We start from the raw sequence: 23,681 nt of genomic DNA, 5'->3' as shown, positions 1-23,681 counted from the left end.
GCGGGTACCAAAGGGGCAGGCAGGGGACACCCGGCGCTCCCCAGGGGCAGCAGGGGAGGGCGCCTCAGAGGGGCCAGGGGGAGGGTGCCTGGCACGGAGGCGCTCCGGGGAGCGCAGTGCGGGAGCATGAGGAGAGGGGCTGCCGGGCACAGCCGCAGGGAACCTGTGGGCCCCCCGAGGGGCGGCGTGGGGCCGGAGCGACCCCGACCCTCCCACCTCCCCGTACCTGGGGCCGGCTCCGCCGCGGCGTTACCGGTCTCCGGGCAACGGGAGCCGCGGGGCGCCCCGGGAGCCGCCGTCCGGCGGGGCGGGCCCGGCGGCGGCAGCGGGCGAATTAGAGGGGCCGGTGGGTGTTTAACTTCGGGTGGGTTTGGTTGTGGCTTGCTTTTAAAGTAACCTCTTGTTTGGCCGCGGTTGCGGTCTTTTGAAATGTCAGCGGGAGAACGGGACGAATTCCCCAAACGTTCCTCCCGCCCGCAGGGCGAGGCGTGCGCTCCCGTGCGCCCCTGGGGTGGGAGGCGCTGCCCCGGGCGAAACTGCGTGCCCGTGACTTCCCGTACACCTGTGTGCGAATTACATGGACTTTTTAAAAATTTATTTTATATTTATACAATAAATACGTACTGTGAAATATATCTTTATATTATATATATTTTTTTAAGTAGCGTCGGAAGCTGGCGGCGGGTGTTTTGCCTGGCTTTGCGGAGCAGGGCGCAGGTAGGGAGGGAGGGGACTGCAGCCGGCGGCAGCGCCCGACCGAGGGACAGGTGCCACGGAAGGGGAGGGACAGTGGGCGCGACGTCCCCGGGCGGCGGCGGCGGAGGAGGAGGAGGAGGATTGCGCGCCATGGCCCCGCACGGGCGCTGCCGGTGGGCGCTGGCCCTGGCCCTGGCCTGGCTGCCGGCCGGTGAGTGGGGCCGTGGGGTCCCGGCCCGCCCAGGGGTCCCGTCCCAGCCGGTGACACCCCCGCGGCACCGGGCCGGGACCCGGGAGGCGCCCTCGGGGTTCGCCCGTGGTTAAGGCGGTGCGGGGTCGCGGGGAGCGGCGGCGGCCCCGCGGCGAAGGGAAGGGGCGGCCAGGGCCGGGCGAGCGCCGTTCTCCTCTCGGTGCCCTTCCCGGGGCTCTCCCGAGCTCGTTACGAAGCCATGCAGAGGGGAGTTTCGCTGTCCCAAAGGTGCGGCTGGGCGCTCTCCTAGGAGGAAGTGACCGCCTGCTTCCTGGCAGCCTCCAGTATCGGTCGCGTGCGGCTGGCCTGGCTGGAACCTGGGAGCAGGGCGCGGGCACGGAGAGGTCGATCCCCCTTTGACCTGTCGCAGTCGCCCGCCTCAGGCTTTGCTGCTGGCTCAGCCTGTTTGGGGATCGGGGGAGCCGCAGTGCTTCCTCACCCGTGAGTACGAGCTTGTGGGGAACGGGAGCTCACCTCCGTGTCCAGGGGCGGCCTCCAGCAAGCAGAGTTATTTCTGCCAAGCTTTGCGGGTTGCCTGACAGCTTCGGGCCTCCAGTCGGAAATAAAATTATCGTTTTGCTTCTTGGATGCCTGGGTCTTGGCTGGTGATCTGGCTTTAAGTACCGAAGTTTGGTTTTTCACAGAGAACGAGTGAAAGAAGCAAAAAAGTGTGGAGGGATGCTTGTCTGTTGTCTTGCTTGACAGCCATATTCTTGGGTGATGCTCTAACCAAACCTTGGCTTCACTGGCCCTGAAGGTTCATGGCTTCACTGCGAAGCCATAGCCTGAGGTAGCCTACTAGGTTAGTAGTGTCCAGATTTGTTCTTCCCTGCCAGGATAAGAAGGATAGCAGCCTGCAGCGGAGTAATGCTGTCCAAGTTTAGGAACCAGCCTTCATTTTTACAACTTTTCTGTTTTCTTGGAGGAGGTTAATATGAAACATCAGACATGCAGAGACATCTGACTGTCCTCCAGTGGGAACAGTGGGTTTTTCAATCTCCTTAGAAAATAAGGAACTTACCTTTCAATTCTGACTCTTTTGCAGAACAGAGGTAATGAGAAAGGATCCCCTCCATAAAAAGATTTTGTTTCTGTAAGTGAAAAACACATAGTGATTTTGAGTGTTTTGCCAGAGAGATCCTGTTGTAGGAAACCCATGGAAAATGTTCTGTTCCCAAGTCAGAATTCATATGGGGTTTCATTTGATTGACCCTGATATCAATGTTCTGCCAGTTTTGAGAGTTCAAAGTTTTGATTGGTTTCTTGTGATTTTCTGAATTAAGATTCCATGAGTCAACTATTTCACAATGAAAGCTGAAACAAGATGTGTTGAACTAAATGCTTTTAAATAAGAGCAAATGTACCTGTCTGCAGCCTGGACCTTGCTTTGCTACAGCATTGTAAAAACTTGTTTTTCCTAGAGGTTTGCACAGCTGCTGGTATTTCAATGTTTAAGCGAGCCTTGGATTCAGGGTTTGCCCTGGTCCTCTCTATGTTTGTGTGGTATTTTTAAGGCAAATTACTTCGCTCTGCCTGTGCTTTCAGTTGGTGACCAGGAGGTCCACTTCAAACCAGAAACTGAGCAAGTACTGCACTGACAATACCCTACTGCAGAATTACTTGCTGAGGCAGCGTTGCACCTCTGCAGCATGTTTTCCACCATGTGGAAACTGTGTGAACTCGTATTTGCCTGGAACGTAGTGTGGAGGTCCAGCCTAAGAGGACATTGAATGATGCTTGACAAAGAATGATGCTTGCAGCTGTGATCCAGATGTTAGTATATAGTATTAGCAACTTGTTCCCTTGCTCTCATCCTGAAAACTTGGAGTAGAGGGAAATGTGTTGGTTAATGGAGACCAGTTGGTACCTTCCAAGTCTCCCCATTTCCTTCCTGCCTTTCCTGCTGTCATGCTTCCCAGTTAAGAAGCAACTGGCACAACACTGCAATCACTGCTCTGTTCTCTGGCATGTATTCAGACAGGGCATCCCACACTTGCTCTGCACTGTTTGTATTCCCTTATCAAAGGCAACTGGTGATAACTTCGCTATTGTTAATGACAAGCACAACTTACTGTATTATCAAAGTTTAAATAAGATAGAGATGTCTCTGGAGTATGCCTAAAATAAAGCATAGATTATGAGAAGCTTTGTAAAACCCTCCTCAGTGTGTGCAGCTTCTTAGATAGAAAATGATGTGGAGCTTGTTAGGAAGAGTTCTAAGATACATAACAATAGCTTCATTAAAAAGGAAAAAATGGGTAATTGATGTGTGCTGTTCTGAAGTTGTGATAAACAGATTAAGTTTAACTACAGTGCTACAGGATGAAAGCTGTATTGTCTTAATCCTGGTCACCACTAGGTAATGTTCTGATGACTGTCTTAGTGAGACCTTGATAAAATTAACTTGGTGTTTATATGAACAGGTGGTGCTGCAGAATTTTTCTGGATAGGATTAAAAGCCAAGGCAGTCCCATCCTGTGTGCTTCTGGGCCCAACAAATTATCTCCCTCAGCTCCCTCCCTCCCTCTTCACCAGAGGGGCTGGAAGGTCTGTAGGTGCAGGTCCTGGATGAGGCTGAGAGATGTGCTTCTATCACTTGGTGTGATGTGAGTCTGTGGGCTGATGGCCTTCTCTGTTCTTGTTTGCAGGTTGCCTCTCCCTCCAGGTGACAGTGCAGGATACTGAGCGTTACACCACCTTATTTGCCAGTGTCATCCTCAGGTGTGACTACAGCACCTCAGCTCAGCTGCAGGACGTGGTGGTGACCTGGCGCTTCAAATCCTTCTGCAAGGACCCCATCTTTGACTACTACTCAGCCTGTAAGTTTTAAGCTTGTCCTCCAAGGAATCCCTCTTCCAGTGGAAAGGAAGGGGAAGGTGGACTTACTTGGTAATACAGGCTTTGATGCCTTTCTACTCACGAACCGGGTGGTGGTGTTTCCCAGCACTCCAAGGAAAAATAAGTCATGTCTGTGATTTGCTTTGAAACGTCAAGGGCTTATGATACGAGATTGTAGAGATTCCAGCCAAAGCACTTCATTTGTCCTCCTTGTCATCAATTCAGAAGGCAGAGCAGCTCAGCCACGTTTGACGTAAGTCAATCTTGGCAGCCCCATTTTATGCTTCAGCTTGTTTGAAAGCAAGGGCCCTGAAACAAGTTGACTTTATGATTCCATGGAGGACCCCACGGTTGGAGATAGATACCTGTGACAAGATGTTACTGATCTTAGAAAGTAGAAGAAACACATGCATTTTGGAGGGTAGAAAGACTTCTGAGTAATAACATTTAATACTGGTGAGAGTACTTCATGTGCAGACACTCTGGTGTGGGCAGCCTTAATTCAGGAGTGTTTAATATGGTATGCAAACTGCATTCCAGAGTGCACCAAACACGGTATAACCAGCTGGCCAAAAGATATGATGATCCCACTATATTTAATGTTGGTGTGGCTTCACCTTGAGTATTGTGTGCAGTTCTGGGTCCCAGAATTTAAGAATATTAAGGTACTTGAATGCAACCAGGGGAGGGCAACAAAGCTGGTGAAAGGGCTGGAATGCATGTCCTGTGAGGAGCGGCTGAGGACTTTGGGCTTATCTGGTTCAGAACAAAGGAGGCTGAGGGGTGACCTCATTGCTCTCTACAGCTTCTTGAGGAGGCAAAATGCTGTCTCTTCTCCCTGGTATCCAGTGATGGGATGTGTAGGAATGGTCCAAAGCTACAGCAGGAGAAATTCAGACTGGACTCCAGGGAGCACTTCTTTAATAAGAGGGTGGGCGAGCACTGGAATAGGCTTCCTAGAGAGGTGGTCAATGCCCTAAGCCTGTCAATGTTTAAAAGGCATTTTGACAGTGCCCTTAATAATATATTTTAAGTTTTACTTAACCGTGATCAGACAGTTGGACTAGATGACCTTTGTAGGTCCCTTACAAATGAACTATTCTATTCTATTCTATTCTATATAAACCCTACAGTATGTTTAAGAGGCCTCAGCTTAACTGTACACTTAGGACTGAGCTCAGAGTGGGTGTCTTAGTGCCCAAACTCTCCTTTATGCAGCCTGGGTGGGTTAGGTAGGCATATTAACAAGTGCTCTACAGCCTAGTGCACAAGCAGGCAGGTCCCTGGCTCAGCTGATCCCAGCATAACACAAGTGCTTTTAGCCCAGGCTCAAGCTAATAGGCGCAAACAGTGACAAAAAGCATGAAGGTCATGGTGTCTGCTTAGCTGGGTCTGGTATTCATGCTCTGTGGTAAGTACAGCAGTGGAAGAGACTTTGACAAGCTTTGTTCTCTCCTCTCTTCATTTCAAGCCCTTTGCAGGCAATGCTGACTGAATCAGTTGTCTCCCCAACTCTCAGCTCCCAAACACCTGGCAATTCAATGTTTATATTGTGAGTCTGTCACAGGAGTATTGCACAGATATTGCCTCTAGTCCTCCATTAATTCTCTTGGATGTCTCTAACTTAATCCTTAGCCGGAATCAGATGATGGATTATATCCTGTCTTTATAAGATGCACAAAATCTAATGGGATGCAGGCGGGAAAGGCAGACAATCCCTTTCCTGTATGTCTGGAGGTTTTGTTTGGTAAATAAACACACTTTTGTTTTAGTTCCAGTACTCCTTGGTGTTTTATGATTCTTTTCCATGCAGTTTATCTTCATACTGGGAGCTGCCCTCCAGCCTACCACCATTAGGCTCTTTCTATTACTGTTCTTTCAGTTGTGAGTACAGGAGGGATCTCCTCCACATCTTCTGCATTCTCAAAATCCCTGCCATTCCTGTGGCTCTACCTCTGTTTGTTTTTGAGTACTCCAAAGTGACTTGTCCTTGCCGGTTTGAAGCCATGCTTTGTATTATTAAACTAAAGCAAATGCACACACGCACTCAAGAGTTTCTCTACTGCTCACAAGGGAATAGAAATTGGTCCTTTGAAATAACTTTTGGCATCTTATTTGCTGCTGTATGTTTGTAGCATACCAGGCTGGTTTAGCCCTTGGCCAGGACCCATCTGACGACTGCAACGACAGCCAGCGAAAGGTGCGCATTGTCATCCAGAAATACGGGCAGAAGGACCCCGTGCTGGGCATCGACTACCAGCAACGGAAGATCACCATTCAGAACAGTGAGTGACTCGACCTCCCAGGCAGGCACTGAACTCAGTAACTATAAAATATCTGGGTCTGCTAAGTGAAGAGAGGTATAAACATTGCTAGTGTAGTCCGTAGCTTACACATTCCGGGAGGTGGCGGTGGAATAAGAGCTGTGAAGGGCCCTGTCCCTGGTTGGCCTGAGGATGTTGGAGGCACTACGAGCTAAGGCTGAGCTGGGGATGCCTGAGCATTTTGCTGAAGAGCACAAAAGCTGAGGAGCCCAGAGGCTAAAAAACAGTTCATTCTTCTAAGAAATACTGTGTAATTGTCCAGGTGTATTATATGCTCCCTGCTGTTCCCGAAGCAATAAGTGTTGCTCCTGCCAGATGAGCTATTGGGATGGCTGGCCTAAGAGGGACAGTGAAGTGTGTTCCAAAACCAGTAGAGCTGGCAGTTGGCAGCAGCTGGTGTCTGTTAACATTCAGCAGCATGCTGGTTATTTCACTCCACACAGAACTAGTACCGCTTCCAAGTAGTGTTGCCTTCTAGCAACACAGAAGAAAGGGACTGGCAGTGAATATTGTCTGTAGGAATTCTCAGTGGACTCAAATGTGATTGTTGGAAGGTGATTGCTATGCTTGGGAAGAGGGGAGATGCAGTACTCCATATTGCCTGCAGGCAGAGGTTTTGAGTGGGGCCTGAAAATAGTGTCAGTCCCAAATAGCCCACTGACCTCTCAGTCCTTCTCCTGCAGAAGCAGACCTTGTCATCACTGAGGTCATGTGGTGGGACCACGGCGTGTACTACTGCAGTGTGGAAGCACCAGGAGATACATCAGGTGATGCGGACAAAGAAGTGAAGCTGATTGTTCTCCGTAAGTGCCTGTGGTTCATTGCCCGAGTGGCAAGATATCTCCTACTTTTCTCTTCTTCCCCACTCCAAGACATCTCCAGCAGTGGAGGGGTGCTCAGTAACTTACCACAGCCGGATACATCAGGATCAATCCTTTTTCTCTCTCCTTTTTTCCCATAGATTGGCTTACGGTGCTCCTCATCATTCTCGGTGGCCTCCTTCTCCTTCTGATGATTGGAATATGCTGGTGCCAGTGCTGCCCCCAGTATTGCTGCTGCCACATCCAGTGTGGCTGCTGTCCAACCCGGTGCTGCTGTAACCAGGAAGGTGAGGTTCAAGCAAATGTGCATCCATTTATGGCTTTTGTCAATATGAAAGCTTGACTAGGAGCTTGCTGAGCTCCCCTTTCTCCCTTATGCTCAGCATCCATATAAAATGAAATATTTCTGTGGCCAATGTGACCTCTGGGACCAGCTTATCTGAGTTTAGAGGAGGGGAGCTGAGATACATAGAACCCACCTTGCTTTTCTGTGTCCAAATTTCAGAGGTTCCTCCTCACTCACACCTTCTTACCAGCATCTCTCATGTCATCCAGCTCCCTTGTATGAGTAGCTCAGGACTTTTCTTCTCTGTCTTGTGGTTCATTTGCCTGTGCATGTGAGGAACAAAAGCAAATGCCTTTGTACTACTGTCCAAACTAGCCTAACCTTCAAGTATGTTGCTCCAAGAGGAATTATGTAAAAATTGGCATTTTCTATCTTCATGTTTTTTTCAGAGCTGCTCCCTCCACAAGAAGAAGGTTTTATTTGTTTTTCTTGGGGGAAGGAAGTGAGAAAAAAGAGGAGAAAGATGGTCTCTCTTGGTGCTCAACTGTATAAGTGCGTTTTTGAGGGTCAAGAGAAACTTTAATATTGTGTTTGTTTTTAGCAGTAATAAAGTTTCTGCAGCCAGATATAGTTTTTTTAATAAGGCTGCTTGTCTGAATTGTGGCTGCTAAAGTCACATAACCTCTGCAGCCCTGTTAATGAAACTTAGTTAGCCACATGGTGGACTAGCCTCTCTGCAGCTTACACAGTCTGACAGGAACAAAATACAACAAATAAGTTTATTTATCATTGAAATCACCAGATTCTTCCCCAGATGCTACAAGGAGAGGATTTATGAACAAGGAGCTGGGTTCCTGGTTTCCCTTTACCTTCAGAAGAGCTATTTGGTATCAGTTGGGTGTAAGCTGTAAGAGTTTTAGGCTTAAGCCTGATTTGGTTAGCCCTTGCAAAGAGAGAACAGAACATCCCTCTTACTGCTAAAAACAAAACGAAACACTTTTGGGGGGCTTTACAGGTTGTCAAGTGAAATGCGGAGTGTTGAGGAGGCTGTGGAAATTTGGCAGAAAAATTAGTTTCCGCGAAGGGAGAGAGAGGTGGTGGAGATGAAAGACTCACACCTCCAGAATTCCTAGTTCTCAACGAAAAAGGGATTCAGATTTGTGTGAGCTCCTTTCTGTTTTTCTGTGCAGTAGATTATAGCTCACTCCAGACTGCTGCTGTTATTTCCTGCCTCCTGTTGAGGAGGAGGAATTCTTGCAGGGTTCCCAAAACCTCTCCCTGTTCATGAGAGAAGGTACAGACAAGACCAGCCTCCTTGACTGGCTGCTGGGTTCTGTGGCTGTAATTTCCATCCCAGCTGCCTGCCCTCTTTATCCGCTTTGCAAAGGATCCCTGTGCCTGCTCCCCTCCTCTAACACACCTTCACTTCATCCTGACTCTGACTTACTTTTTTTTCACTCCAAGAAATGAACTGGAGGCCTTAAAAAACACAAGAAGATAGATTCAGGGAACATCTTAAAAACAGTCCTGAGGAATAACAGTTCCATACAGCTGAAGAGAAGGCAGAAATCCTCATCTCCTTTACGATTACAGTGTGAGCCAATTTCTTCCCAATTGTTGGCCACTAGAGGACAGCCTAGATCTACTGAACAATCACAGGTGCCATTGAGGAAACGTAATCCTGCGGCTGTGAATCACAGCACTAAGTACCGTGGTTTTGAACCTAGCAATAAAAGAAGTGCATTGTTTGAGTAATTCAGGATTGGTGTACAGAAATATTAAACATGCCCCAGGAGCAAGCCAATTACGTTCCCAATGGAAAGCTCTGCGAAAAGCCCATCAGGGTAAATATATGTATGACCTCCTTCTGTTCCCATTAGTTCCTTTTCTACTGTGGACTTCTTCTAATAATGAATTGGTATAAAATAGGATATACTTGCACCTGGGTCTGACTAGGTTTAAAAATATTTTTTTTATAATTGAATAATTGGCCCAGCAGCTGTAAGGTCTGTCAAAGGTGAAGAACAACCTTTCTCAGCAGGGAATAAATGAAGGGAACAACATAACATTCTGCCAAAGTTTTACAGCAGGTATGAGTTTTGGAATTCGGGTGAATCTGACCTTTCTTAAATAAATATGTTCACTTTAAAAATATCTATAACTTTACTTCCATTTTGGAGGTGGGGAACCAGAATGTATGTCAGATTCAAACTGGAAAGCAAGGTATCTGGGGAAGGAAGAAAGGCCAAAAGTAGTGAAGGAAGTCCAGGGGTAATTCTGCATTTGTTCAGCTGTAGGAAGAGATCAGAGAATTACAGGGACATGATGACCTTGGTCCTAGTGACTGCCTTCATACCTTAAGGGGGAGAACCCTAAGTAGGTATGCCGACAGCTGCTGGACCTCTGCTCCTCAGGCAAAGACCATGATCAAAACCGAGGGACGTGCAGTCAGCAGGTTCTAGGACATTCTCAAGGTGGTAACTGGAGGAATAAGAGAGGAAGAGATGAGGCCTTTCTCTTCTTTTTATCCTTCATCTTCTTTCTCTCTTTCTTCAAGTTTGAAACCTAAACTGGAGGGAAATCTCTTTGGACAAAAAAAAAAAAAAAAAGAAAAGAAAGTGAATCAAGTTTGACATAAAGTGCTTGAAAGCTGCTACCTCAGGCCACAGAGCTTTGAAGATATATTGGAGTATTAGGATTAAAACCCCTGAAGTTTCCAGCTTTACAGTTCTCTCTGCTTGGAGCCAAACTGAGGAGGGAGTCTGAAACGGAGAATGAAGTGGAGCTGCATGACCTGTGGGGAAAGGGTAGGATGAGTTGAGGCATGGTCAGTCCTTGTTTTGCTGCAAGTGGTGCTCTGTATAAATTCAGTGAAACAGCTAGAGGAGGACATGTTTAATAACTGGAGTGCTACCTGAAATGGAAAGCTCAGTCCCAGAGAACATGCAGTCTAAATGCTGCCTGATACAATGAACCCTGGGGGACAGAATTAATTGGAGCTTAGCTGTAGCCTGGTTTCTTAAAGAAGCAAATCTTTTGCAGTCAACTTGTCTGTCTATCCCCTATCTCTTTCCCTCCAATAGCTTTTAATTTCATCAGCCAACTTCAGCCAGATTTAGCAGAGGAGTAACAGTCTCAAAGGCAATTATATTCCTATCTGTTTCCTGAACTGTATAGCCAGGAATGTTCTGTTCATGCCTGACCAGAGATGAGGTTGCAGTAAAAGCCTATCACTTCTGAAACTTCAGGGAAGCCATATGAGAGAAATTTTGCAAAGGCCCTGTTGCAGAAAAGCTTTACTCAGTAATGACAAACAAACTAGGCTTTGTAAAGTCTGGGACTTGCAGAATTTGCTTGCTTGTAAACCTAAGTTTTGAGGCAGAAATAGTAAGTTTCTGTAAGATGTTTTTAGGTATTCCTCCAAAAGAAGCAGTGACGAGCTATGGTTTTGAAGGCAAGAACGGTTAGGTTGCCTGTGTAGAGGAGGTGAGATGGAAATGCTGAAAAAAGTGAATGGAGCCTGACCCCACGAATAGGGTTCTGGAGATGGTGGTGGAAACCCAATGAGGAAGAGACATTTCTGCCGAGTTTGCTCTTTCAGTGCACTAGACATTGCTGTTGAAAACTGGAAATTTAGTTTGCTCGCCAGTTTGATCACACTGTCCTAAGGGATTTAGTTTTAGCAATCATGCTGAGGTAAATTACAGAGAGAGACTAGAAAGGGAGAAGCTGGACAGTGCACCTCTGAGTGCCCTATATGTGGAACAGAGAGGAAATAATGGAGTATAGAGTGGAAAATATGATCTGGACAGAACCCACATGAAAGTGGCAAAGAAAGATCTTGTTTAGCTGTAAATCAAAACTAAAAGGGGAAAGGACCAATGATGAGCTGAAAAAGTTTTGAGAGAGAGAAAACTGTGGTATGTCTTACTGTATGAAACATTATTTCACACCTTTCCACGACTATACTCATAATGACAGAGCAGGTAGAAGTCTTACACCTGGTAGTGCTGCATACTTAATCATAGTGTTATTTGTTCCCAGTTGCTGGGACTGGACTCTGAATGTTAGGCAGTAACCCTTTTCTTCTGTTTTAGGTATCTTTTTGAAGATATACAACTTCATATTTCCCGTGTTCTGTTTTAACTTTGTCATAGGGTGGAGAGAGATTTTCATTTTGTGAATTTCCTGTATCCAAAGACTACAGCCTAACAAGCAAAATGGTATGTGATCTGCAAGCTGTGCTCTCTGGATAGCTGCAGTAAGCTTTCTTCTTCTTTTACAGTACTGGAACGGCATCGGTTCATAAAGCGGGCTCAGGCACTTGCACCTTGGATATCACCCAACATGTTCTACGGAGGTGGTGACAGGAACTCAAAACTTTCCTCTTACCAGCTGAACCCTCTACTGCAACGAGGTAAGACCATGGGCATCATTTCAGAGGGAAATCAGGACCAGAACCAGGTAACTTCTTAGGGAAGTTCAGCTTTGAGGCTTTAGCCTCTCTACTACAAAAGAGAGATGTTTCTAGCATGGTTGCGTGTCTGAGCGTAACAGCTCTGCTACATCTACAGCATACTGTAGACTTGCCTGGATGGATAAATACAGCCTGTTCATCTTAAGTGTCTTGCTGGGCTCGGTGCTGGGTGAAGTAGTTTAGTGCTAACTAAAGTATATCTGTGCTACACCCCAGCAACTGCAGGGTAAATATACCCAGCTTATCTTGCTTTGTGTGGCACAGGAGGGTACTGTCTCTTTGTTCTGCTGTGCTGGTCACGGTCAACTCCTTATAGCCAAAACTGACATGACAAGTGAGGTGCAATTTGTTTGAGTTCTTATCAAATCTCTAGTCTTAAATGATTAAGGGCAAACTGCCTTCTGTGAAATAGATCTACCCTGCATGCAGCAAAAAATGAAAGACTCTTTAATGAACCAGGAAGAATTTTAAATGTTGTTCTGCCCCAAAATCACTTGTATAGTGGAATTTATTTGTAACTTAAATGGAGGAGGGAAGTCTCTGAAGTCCTGGAGAAATAATTAAATAAAATAACTTACTACCAGTAATATTGTTCAATCGCTCAAGGAAAACAGAGGAATTCAACATAATGACTTCTCAAAAGTATATAACATATTTTTATCTGAAATTAGCTTTTCGTCACTGTGCTGTAGTCACAGATTTAATCTGTGTCTGATGAGTTTTACCTGTTGTTTCAAGAAACTGTTTGCAAACATCTTAAATGCTAGATTCAAGATGTTTGAGTATATACTTCTTCAGCCCACTAGTTAAATCTACAGTTACCATTTTTCCTAGCCAGGGCACCAGTTTCCTTAGAAAGGTCCAGTGACTGAGTCTCTATGATTTAATACACAATACACTGAGTCTTCTTAAGGAAAGGCAGCTACTAGTTACTACTCTCTGCATTTTACCTTGTTTGGTCTGGATGTGCTGCTTGTGGTGCTTGAGAACCATGCAGCTCTTGCAGTGAGGAGCAGGAGGAGGAGAGAAGGGACTCAGCCAGGCTCATGAGTGCAGAAGGGCCCTCTCTTCATTTCCTCTTGACTTGCTGTGTTCTCCTGTTCTTTTATCCTTAGATGTCTCTCTGCAGAACAGTCTTCCACTAGTACAGCCACAAGCCCAGCTTTCCCATAACAACGGTGTTTTGGACTATCTGGAGTCTGAAATCCAAAACCTCAACATGTCACAGCTCCGGCCACCCTCCCACCAGCGGCAGGCTGTGCAGCCCAGCCTGCTGTCCTCCCTGGGCTCCGACATCATGCCACCTCCTCTCACTGATCACATGTCCTCCATCCATGGGAGCAGCAACTCCTCACGGCCGCAAAGAGCCACCCGCACCCCCCGACCCTGGGACTCCGCAGCAGAGGACAGAAGGGAAAACCGGAGGTGGCCCGTGCCTTCCAGTGGGGATTCTCATTCCAGCTACAGTCAGGACATGTGGGACAGGCAGCGAGAGGATCATCCTCAGAGGCAGAGGACAGGTGGCTACAATGGCAGGCCACAGTACTCCAGACGGGATGTGTCGCCCGCACGCCAAGCTGAGAGGGGCAAGAGCAGCAGCAGCAGCAATTTCTATCCAGAGGAGGCCAAGGAGCGCTCCAGCCACCATCGTGGCAGGAGACAGGAGCCCGCAGGGAGGCGAGAATACGAGAACCACACTGGGAGGAGCAATAACTCAGGCCAGCGGCGGCACAGCTACTCCCCCCCTTCTCGCAGGGGGTCATGGAGCTCCTCAGAGGATCAGGTCCATGTCCCAGCGACAAACCGCAGGCGGAGGAACCAGTCTCGGGAATGGCCAGAAGATAAACCCCCCAGTTATCGCTCCTTAGAAATCATCCCGAGTCAGGACGAGAAGCACAAAGGCAGAGCAGGGACACGCTCGGTGAGTCAGCTACCTTTTTGCTTTCCCACCTAAGGAAAAAGTGGGTTTGGGGGAATGAGAGTAAATGTTTTGTACTTTCTATAGCCTGTCATCTTGCAAACAGAGGCCAAGGAGCAGGGGGTGCTCTGTGGAGCCTGGTTGTGAAGAGGTTGCTGAGTTCTCTGCCTTGAGACATATGTTGCAGGGCTGTAGAAGTAGGTCCCCTACAGGGTGATATGCTATACCCTCTCACTTTTGGGGTTCTATGCATGTGTTGGTTTTAAAATAGCTGTTCTCTGGCCCTGACTGGAGAGAAAGCACCTCCAGATTAGGCAGCAGTACTGAGTACCTCTCTGCAACCATCTCTAGAGTTGGTTTACTTCTGATTTTTTTTACGATGTGCATGATTCTCCTATTATCTATCCTTAACATTTAATTTTTATTGTATCTTGGTGATATTTTTAAGATGATTGATATCCATCCAGGTAAGATGCCTAAAGTTACATAAAATAGGCTTTCAGGTAGCATGAATGAGAAATGTGTCATTCTCCAAGCCAGGTGGAAGAGTATGACTCTCTTCTTGGGACTCCTGAGAACTGAACATGCATTATATGGGCAGTAAACAGCTATTGTTTACAGCTCATCTTGTCTGGACTGGGACTGGATTTTAGGTGGCAACCTAAATGTGAAAAACTTCATATCCAAATGCTAGTCTCCAAGTTAGACAGTGTATTTCCCCTTAAAAAAAATGAAGATTCTTTTAAATAAAAAAATGTTGAGTGTCCCTTATCACATATATGCAGAGTTTTAACAGGTGGAAATCTTCTGAAGGGACTGTATTTTGCACATTTTCACTTCTGTGTTTTGGAAGGAAACACAATTCAAGTTCCAGCTGGGATGTGTGTATGTATGAATGGTTTTTGCTATGGTGTTCAGAGCAGGTAGGAAGACATATGATTTCTATTCATCACTCCTTGTTCCTGAATCTTTTCTTTTCTCTTGCAGGACAGAGCAAGTTCCCACAGTGGAAAAAGCATAATCATTTAATGTCAGTACTGAAAGAACTACGATTCCCACTGGACTCCTCTTAGATTTTTTACTATATGGGTTGGGATGGCTGCTTTTGATTGAACAGACAACCAGCAATAAACCAGCAATAAAACAGATAAAGCAGCTTCTCCTTAGATTTGCAACTCTGAAGAATCTATGACTCGTGCCCATGGAAGCCATACATAACCCATTTTTATTCTTGCCGTGATTGGAAACAGGTTTGCAGTGGGCTGTAGTTCATTGCTATTGGAAACAGCAGATTTTTTTCAGTAAATAGTATACTGCTAATCTGGAAAGATAGATACCAATTCTCTTTGTTAAGTGCACTGCAAGGAGCCCAGTCTGTAGAATGCTGGTCCTTTGCACACCAGTTACCGGAGAAAGGCTCCAATGTTCACAGAGTTGTAAAGTCACAAGACAGTAGAATAATTTCGATTAGAAAGGGCCTCTGGAGATCATCTGATCCCGTGCCCTGGGAGTCTGGTGTGGGGAGGCACAGCATCTTCTTTCTAAGGCCCTTTGTTGTGCTTCAGAATGTGTAATGTTTGTTGCTTCTGCCTGGCTGCTCAGCACAGTTGGGGCAGTTGCTTCCTTTTGTCCCCACTAAGCCTCTCTCCCAAACAGGAGGATCACAGTGTTGGAATGATGTTCACTGCCTTAAGATCTCACTAACATGTCTGCGAATTTCCGGGTTATCCACCCTTTACTGACTGAAACAATCTGGCCTTCTTTAAGCTTAGACCTTAGTGCCTTAAAAGATACTTGTTCTAGCCTTTCATCGAGACTTGAATTTATTTGTAACTTAAAGGGCTAAATTTACCAAGGTTTGGCCTTCTCTTCAGGGACTGAGTAAAGTATAACTGCTGTCCCTTGCACCATGGACAGAATTTCCCTCAACTCAAGGAAGCACAGTTTTGGTGACTATATCTTTCCTAAGCCAGGTACTCTTTTCCATGCATTTTATATTCTCCATTTGCTCTCTATGCCATGTATCATATACATGGGGTGGTATAAAGGGCTCTGAAGAACTCTAACAATCACCATTTTTAATGTTGTCCATGATCTTTACCCTGGCACTTACACAGTGCTGCATGTGTGGTGCATCTGATCTATAGCTAGATTGTAGGTTTCCCTCATCTCTCACCTTACAATTAGAACACAGAATTTCTGTGTGCTCTGAGACCAGTTGTGAAGGAGAAAAACTTACCATTTCTCCTTGATGTGATTAATCCACTGTTTTAATTTAAAATGTGCCGGAGAAAGAGAAGCCCTCTGGATGCTGGCTGCTTCCACGGGAAACTGGCTTGCCAGAGGCACTTCTTGGATTTAAGAGACTCAACGGTTGTCAAGGAACTTTTGGAGAATCTTATGAATTATTTTGTAACCCAGAGGCAATGGAGATTGGCCAGTACCAATGACTGTCTTGCCTGGTTCATTTCCCAGCCGGTGCCGCATGGGACGCTTGCTACTGTTTGTTCTTTAATGTCCTAATTACTGATGTGCTTATGCTTTCCCTTGGAAGACTGACTTGGAGAGACTTTCATTTTGCCCACTTCCTTGTTTTTCTTTTCTTTGGACAATGATGGGAAGCATCACACTTCATACAAATCGTCCAAGTTGGATATCCGATGCAGTTGCTGGTTGACCAAAGGCTACTACAGAGAGTGCTCATCTTCCTACAGTTTCTTGGCTGAAAGTGCTTATTCCTAATTTCTGCCTCTGGAGATAAAGCAGAAGGACCAGCTAGCTTCTCTAGTTGACCTTGTTTCAGAACCAGAGGCCTACTTTTTGAAGACAGAGGGTCTATTTGACAGCAGTTTTTGGCTTTCGAAAAAAAAGATCTAAAATACTAACTCCAAAGTTTGAATTTAAGAAAGGAGGGCTATATTAAGCGTAATACTTGTCTGCATTAGACTCAAACTGAACAATGTGAATAGACCCACAAGTCACATTTGAAATATAGGGAATTAAGCGTGTTTGCAGAACTTGCAAAGCCAGTATCACTCTTGAATCTGTTCCTCAGCCACTGGCTGTGAATCATTTTTATTTTTATTTTATAACCTGCTGAGGATTTTATGAACCCTCTCTTCTAAGATGGACTAGTATTTTTATTAGTTAAGAGGAGTTTATGATGACTGCCATGACAGAAAATAATATGAGGCACCTTCTTCCAAAACTAGCATTGAGTTCTGACTTTAGCTTTGCCCTCTGGTGACTTTTAGCAGATAGCCAGGACCCTGCAGATTCTACCCGTGGAAGCTGAATTGGTAACTTGGAATTTGATTCTCTCCTTGTGCTTCATAGTTTCATGCAACATACAGGACAACTTTTTCCTGTCATTCCAACCAAGCCCAAATGTCCAGGTTTCAGGGAAGGGCTGCCCCTTTCTCCATCAAAGAGTAGAGGCTATTTGAGAAATGAGGGGAGATCCCAATATGGTAGCATGGAAAGAGTTCATTTTCATTGACATTCAAGTGTGTATAAGCCAACATGTGTCCAGCGAGTTTTCTCAAGAGCAAGAACTCCCTCACACTGCAAGAAAACCCAGATGACTCTGTAACAGGAGAAGCTGTTGAAGCTTTCTGCTGTAGTATGAGCACACTAACTGCAGAGGCTGTGCTTTTTTATCTACATTCTGTGAAGGAGCCCTCTATCTTTATTTCCTCCTCTAGTCCCCATAATTGAGCTAGGGTGACTAATTGCAGATTGTGTGAACACAATTTGTGCTGTGCGAAGTCTGAAGAGTTTTATCTTTATCATACTTGATATCCTCTTCAGTCACTTTGTTTTGTTTATAGAAACATTAAGCACAACTCTTCAGGGAAAACTGATTGTATCTGAGTGTTAATTCTGTAACTTCTTAAATTGCGACAGAAGTAGACAAAGTTATCCAGCAGGGAAGCAGAAATGATACCAGGTTTACTGGTCCACAGACCACTGCGGTTCATAAAACACCAGTTGGTGGTGGGCTGTGAAATAACGACAGAGGAAGTCTATATATGCATACTTTTCAACTGCAAGCAGACAGAAAAGTGGGAAGGAAATAGACTCTGCTCTAGATGCTTATTTCTAGTTTTAATTGGCTATAAATGAAACCCATTGTGACAGCATTGCACAATACAATGTGAACCCTTTTTTCCAGTAAGATTACAGTGTCTTTGACTTTTGAAAAGAGACTGAGAACTAAGCGGCTCCAATACAGCACACTGAAAGAAATAGCAGTAGGGAATCACCTAGCCTCATTCTTTCTATATTGCAATTTATTGATGCTTAATTTTTCAGCCATTCCAAAGAGCTGATGTTCATATGTCAGCCCATTCGTGATGGAAAAAGTCGAATGTTTCACATATGGGAGTTATTGCTATTCTAGGATTTTGTTCTTCTTGTCATGCAGTTGAAGGAATATATCTTACTCCCCAAAAACGAATCTTCTGTCTCGAATAAAGTACCTTCATAACCACTGGAGTTACTCTAATTTAAGATAATGTGACCATGCCACATAGAGAGGGCCAGATAAGGACACCCGTGCTGCTGTCAGCTGCTTTCCACCTCAGACCATAGATTCATAAGAGATAAAAAATCATGTAATATTTCTTTGATTAAGAAAGGACCTGCAATATCTGGGTTTCTTGCTTATTTGCAGAGCGCCCTGCCATTCCGGAATGCCATTCCAGGAATGGAGGGCAAGGGCTGCTTCTGTGCAATCATTGATCTGGTCTTGGCAAGTGCCTGCTTGGCAGTAGAAAGTGCTGAAATGCCCAGTTGCTATCTCTGCGATTGTATTCATGATAGCACTAGCTAAAGTTAGGCTAACTAAGCTGGGGGAGTTACCTTGTGTGATACAACCCCAAAGCAAAGTCTTCAGCAGTATGTATTACCACACAGGGCAGCTAAGTCCTCTCTGTGCCACTGTCTATCTCCAGCAGCACATCAGTTAAAAACACTGATGTGAGAGCCTTCCATTTGTTGACCTGACATAGGAGAGGGATGACACTTGAGGTTATATTAAATTAACCCCCACAAGTAAGGACTGCTCATTCCTATTTCTGCTAAGTTTAATGCCTATAATGTGCCTTGTTACGGTCTTCTGAATGTTACCCCAGCTGTAAAAGCAGATTATAAATGTGTAGATCCTCTTCAATGAATGTCACATGTCTAACTGAAATATAAGAGAACTTTCAACCAGTTGCTCTTGTGTGTACTTCCTAGACTATAAATTGCTTTTTAGTGTTTGCACCAGAAGTAGAACTGAAAATTCTATGTTCTTATTTCTGGAATTAGCCTTGTTACCCATTAGTAAGAATCTGCTGTTGTTGTTTGTTGGACAAAAATGCAAAATTATTTGCTTCAATGGGGGATTTTTTTTTCTTATTTTGGAGACTTTTTTTCTTAGTTTTTCTAAGGAAGATCATTTGAATAAATACCAAGAGAGGGGAAAAATATATGGGAAACCATTGACAGCCCTCTTTAATGATGTGACCCACTCTAGCCATCACTGACTGGCTGCCATGCCTGTAAAATGAGAACAGTTACTGTTTGATTCTAAAGCACTTGAAGCACCATGAGAAGAAAAGTCTTCTAAAAATTTTGTTTGGTTGATAAATGAAGGTACTGGTTGAGCTTTTCACACTTCCCACGTGTGACAGTCACCTAATAAATAAGTGGCCAACATGAAAATGGAGGTCTGTTGGGGCTCACATGGTAGGTTTAATTTATGTCCTCCCATTTCCCTTAGCTCATGACCTTGGTAGCTCAGTGTTGCAGCCTTTCTGTCTCTTCCCCCTTCTGCTCGGTGGTCCCATGTGCTCAACTCAGATGGCTGGCCCGACTGAAGACCCAGCGGGCACTTGGAACCTGACCTATGGGAAACATGCCCTACAGCAGCAATGCCACCACTTTCTGACTGGGACCAGGGATCTTTGGGAGACATTATAGAATCAGAATAGTTTGCATTGGAAGGGATCTTACAAGGTCACCTCATCCATCCTACCCCTGCAACCAGACCCTATCCAACCTGGCCTTGAACGTTTCTGGTGATAAATAGGGTGTCCACAACTTCTCTGGACAACCCGTTCCAGTGTCTCACCACCCTCACAGTAAAGAATTCTTCCTTGCATCCAATCTAACTCTGTCCTATTTCAGTTTAAACCTGTTTCACTTTCTCCTGTCACTACAAGCGTTGGTAAAGCCTATTTCTTATAAGCACCCTTTAAGTATTGAAAAGCTATAATAAGATCTCCCTGGAGCCTTCTCTCTAGGGTGAACAGACCCAATTCTTTCAGCCTTTCCCCATGGGAGAGGTGTTTCAGCCCTCTGATAAGATTTTTGTGCCCATCTGGGCACACTCTAACAGGTCTGTGTCTTGCCAGCCTGTGCAAAAAGACTTGACCATGGGGAAAGAAGAAATGTGAGAGGGGTGCACACTTGCCCCTGTGCACCATTTGGTTAATGCTTTTACTGTAAATGAAGGGGGAAATGCCAATGGCCATAACAGCTGCAAGTAAATTCCAACTATCAGAGCAGGGAGGTTATGGCACAGGCCTTCCCAAAAATTCAGCCCAGGTCTAGCTACTGTTAATGTGGAATTTGGTCAACTTATGAGAGCGGTCTCTATGACACAGATGCCTGTGAAAGTAGGGGACTCAGTGACCCAGGAGCTACCTTCCACATCTCTTAGGCTCAGGTCAGACTGACCCCCCATTACCAAATCTCAATAACAGGTCCAGAGTCCTCCACAGCTTCTTACCTCTCCCACTGAGCTGGATGTGCTTGCAAAAGAGCAAATGGGGAAACAGAGCAGGACCTTTGACCCCTCGCTATCATTATATTCGCTCCATAAATGCCAGTGTCTCAGATGAGCATCTACCTCAGCTTCAGCCTGAGAAAGAGAGAAGGCAGGACAGGTAAGTGCTGAACTCTCTGTTCTGGGTGGGATGGGCATTGTGACTGGTGTGTCTAGATCAAAGGGAAGTGAGTGAAGATGATCTTCTATTTTTCCCCATTTCTTATTGCAAGCCAATTAAGAAATTGGCTTCTCACACTCCGCAGGCAGGAATACTGATGAAATGGGGGAAGGTGGGGGTGCTTGAGGTGACCTGGCTTGAAGTTGAGTGATGGATGCTCCATAAGACGCTCATGGGAGGGTCAAGCCCATGGTACGAATTGCAGAGTTTCAGTGTTGGAAGATACATAAGCGTTTCCAAGCTGCCTTCATCACAGGGATTACAGGCTCTAAACTGGATAAGAGCACCTCTTTATGCTCTTGGGAAGCAAATTTACGCCTTTTGTGTACATGGAGAAAAACTGGCTCTGGGATTAAAAATCAAGGTAGGGTGGTAAAGGAGCAACTGCTCCTGGGCAACAAATGTCTAGGAAATGGAATGGTAGCTTTTGGAGGCAATCTGTGCACAGAAGGATGTAAAAATGGATGCAAATTTCCTTACTGTGGGACAAGAAGGAGCATTGACTTGTAGCCACCTGGTATGGGATTTAGCAAAGCATTCACATGTAATAGACTTGCAGCCTTTTTTGCTGTTGCAATTCTAAAACGTCAATGTTTTCTTCATGTTGTTCTGAGTGATGCAGCCCTATAGTTGAGGGCATAAATCAATATTAATTTCTAAACACGTTTTTAAGCACAGAATGTTTGAAAAGCTTGTTTAGATGTAATGTATTTTCAATGTACCAAGTACTGAATTTTCAATTCTCCAATTCTGACTTTTTTAACAGACAAAAATAAAGGAAGTCAGATGAAGCTAAATTTTGCACTCACTCCCTTTTGAGAACTTGTTCTACTTGGGCTACTATCTGCTGCATTAATCCCAGAGTGAAAAAGACAAGTGAACCTAGTTGGCTGGTTGGCAACTTTCCTCAGCTAAAGCAAGGCAAAATACTCAGATCACTGGGTCACTAAGATGATCATTGTATGTGATGCACACATGCACACTAGCGCAATGTTCTTTAGAGCAATTTAATAAAACAAGCAAAGAAATCCCACATTATGAATTTGTACTTATTCATAGAGGAAAGCTATTCTTACTTCTGGCAGTTTTAGTTGTTTGTTCATGTGCTGAAATAAGGGATTTTAGCTCTCATATAAAAGACCTAGCTTTACTCTCACATATTTCTTTGAGCTCTGAAAGTTATTATTGTGAATATTTGTGATTATACAAATAAAAGAACACCTTCATTTTTATACTATTTTTTCCTCACTTCTTCGGAGTAAATGCACCGTGGTCTTTCCTGTTCTTGTCTTCATTTATTGGTTAGCTTTGTTGCAGAAATCTGGTGTTTAACCAACATGTTTTATTTCTCTGAAAACAAACAAACATTGTATGCTGATTCCTGCAGGTCTCTCAGTATAGGGAGTAGAACTGGTACTGCAAACCATGTTGCAATCCAGGGTATTGGTGATAGCTCTGATTCTGCTCCTCAGCACCACTCTGCCTGGTAAGTCTGAAAAGCTTTTCTGTCTGCCTGAGACAAGGCTCAGCTCTACAGGTTCTCACTGGACTTAAGCCCAGCAATACAGTTGAAGACCATGAATACATAGTGCTCAGCAGTGTGAAACAAGTCAGTAGAGATCTGGCATGAAAATTGTCCATACATGGCAAACACTCTGCCATGTAAGGCCTGTGGCATTCACCACGAAGAAGTGAAGAGGTGCTGCTGGATGCTGCTAGAGCGAATTCAGGGAGAGGTTCTGAATCTCAGAATTTCAAGAATCTTCCCACTGCACCTGGGGGAAAATATGAGAGACATGAGTGACTGGAAAAGCCTGATGGGGTTTTGCCTCCTTTTTTTCAGAAGTGCACTCAAAGTCCGTCTTTGAGAGAGACCGTCGTGACTGGCTGGTTGTCCCTGATGCAGTTGCATCTTATGTCTATGAAGCTGTGAACAAGGTGTCCCCTAGAGCGGGTCAGTTCTTGGTTGATGCTGCCCAGACTCCAGCAGTTGTTGCAACTAGGTATGGAAAGCTCCTCTGTGCTAACGCTGCAATAGCCATGTGTGAAAACAGAGAGGGAGGAGTGGGAGGAAGAACAGATTAATCAAGTATCTATATGGGGAGACCCAATGGGAAATGAATCAGCAACCAAAGCCTGATGTGACTACCATGGGAGTGAGGTGCTGGGAGGTGGGGTGAGATGATATGGTCTTCTGTGAAAGCACAGGCTCTTCCCAGGGATGCACATTGTATGTGACCATGCTTGTGGGGACAGCAGGTTCTGCTCTTTATTCTTGGGTAGTGAGGGAGGAGGCCTCTGGCTGGTGGGGGATCAGCTCCCCTGGAAGGGTTCTCTGGTGCTGCTGTCTGTGAGGGGTTCAGTACTAACTGTGCCATTGTCACTTGATGCAAATCACAGAATTGGCTCTAGCTATGCATACATATTCCTCAAGGAAGGGGAATGAGTTTCCTCACAAAAGGAAAATCATGATCACCCTAGAGACAGAGTTTCATGTAACCCATGGCACACACATGCTGCTTATTGAGGAAAGCCTCTCTAAGACTGCTGAGGAGCTCTGCACTCAGTGACAGGCAGCATGATATCCACAGCAGATGGAGATTACCCTCATGTATTTGTGTATCTTATTACATGCACTGTCATCTCCTGCAGGAACTTCCTCATCAGAGAAACAACTAAACTCAGTATAATGGCTGAACAGCTGATTGAAAAAATAAAGAACCTGTGGACAAGAGTCCGAGGCTATTAGCCAGAAGAAGACAAGTCAGTATCTCCTGATGTGAATTGGTAACACCCTGCAGTGTCCTCTTTCCTCCTGCTCCTACTACGGGCCAAGATCAGTCGATAAGACAGAATCAATGCTCCTCTTAGTGCCACTAGAGGGAACCCACCTTCAAAGACCAAAAAATGGAAGGCATCTGCTGAAGCCTCCCCCAGAAAAAAAAGAACACGCAGCTGGACATAGGGAAGACAATAAGATTGTAGAGCTCTTCTGTAGCCAAATCTTGAAAATTAATTCCTCCTGAAAGGCTTGGCCATTGCCCCTCCAATAAAATAGTGTTGGTTGTTACACTTC

The 23,681-nt window shown here is 45.3% G+C and overlaps 2 protein-coding genes across 4 annotated transcripts; both read left to right on the top strand.

Moving 5' to 3' along the window:
* The first annotated feature begins 835 nt into the window (after nt 1-835).
* On the top strand, nt 836-18,827 carry ILDR1 (immunoglobulin like domain containing receptor 1). Of its 2 annotated transcripts, XM_039388438.1 has the most exons (9): nt 845-907; nt 1,992-1,998; nt 3,656-3,765; nt 5,920-6,069; nt 6,792-6,911; nt 7,070-7,216; nt 11,501-11,632; nt 12,808-13,613; nt 14,598-18,827. In XM_039388438.1, exons 1-9 carry the CDS (start codon nt 847-849, stop codon nt 14,637-14,639), a joined length of 1,575 nt encoding a protein of 524 aa, XP_039244372.1. In that variant the 5' UTR covers nt 845-846; the 3' UTR covers nt 14,640-18,827. The 2 variants fall into 2 exon arrangements, with proteins under 2 accessions (XP_027583408.1, XP_039244372.1); XM_027727607.2 differs by lacking the exon at nt 1,992-1,998 and having other exon boundaries at nt 836-907; nt 3,595-3,765.
* Nucleotides 18,828-19,963: 1,136 nt separating this feature from the next.
* Nucleotides 19,964-23,681, top strand: LOC113991342 (apovitellenin-1-like). 2 transcript variants are annotated; one of them, XM_027727609.2, is made up of 4 exons: nt 19,964-20,545; nt 21,993-22,091; nt 22,449-22,608; nt 23,258-23,681. In XM_027727609.2, the coding sequence occupies exons 2-4, from the start codon at nt 22,031-22,033 to the stop codon at nt 23,352-23,354; spliced, it is 318 nt and encodes a 105-aa protein (XP_027583410.1). In that variant the 5' UTR covers nt 19,964-20,545; nt 21,993-22,030; the 3' UTR covers nt 23,355-23,681. The 2 variants fall into 2 exon arrangements, with proteins under 2 accessions (XP_027583410.1, XP_039244373.1); XM_039388439.1 differs by lacking the exon at nt 19,964-20,545 and having other exon boundaries at nt 21,952-22,091.

Source organism: Pipra filicauda, unplaced genomic scaffold, assembly GCF_003945595.2.
Source record: "Pipra filicauda isolate LSUMZ 115617 unplaced genomic scaffold, ASM394559v2 scaffold64_size3178608_pilon, whole genome shotgun sequence".
NCBI classification, from domain to species: domain Eukaryota; kingdom Metazoa; phylum Chordata; class Aves; order Passeriformes; family Pipridae; genus Pipra; species Pipra filicauda.
Note: the sequence above shows the minus strand (reverse complement) of the source record. Positions and strands in the feature narration are given on the sequence as shown.

Excerpts from the sequence above, each read along its gene's own strand:
- LOC113991342 (XM_027727609.2), top strand. The coding sequence starts at position 22,031 with ATGTTGCAATCCAGGGTATTGGTGATAGCTCTGATTCTGCTCCTCAGC. Across the intron at positions 22,092-22,448 it reads CCTCAGCACCACTCTGCCTG|AAGTGCACTCAAAGTCCGTC; the intron begins GTAAGTCTGAAA and ends CCTTTTTTTCAG. Across the intron at positions 22,609-23,257 it reads CCAGCAGTTGTTGCAACTAG|GAACTTCCTCATCAGAGAAA; the intron begins GTATGGAAAGCT and ends CATCTCCTGCAG.
- ILDR1 (XM_027727607.2), top strand. The coding sequence starts at position 847 with ATGGCCCCGCACGGGCGCTGCCGGTGGGCGCTGGCCCTGGCCCTGGCC. Across the intron at positions 908-3,594 it reads CCTGGCCTGGCTGCCGGCCG|GTTGCCTCTCCCTCCAGGTG; the intron begins GTGAGTGGGGCC and ends TCTTGTTTGCAG. Across the intron at positions 6,070-6,791 it reads GAAGATCACCATTCAGAACA|AAGCAGACCTTGTCATCACT; the intron begins GTGAGTGACTCG and ends CTTCTCCTGCAG.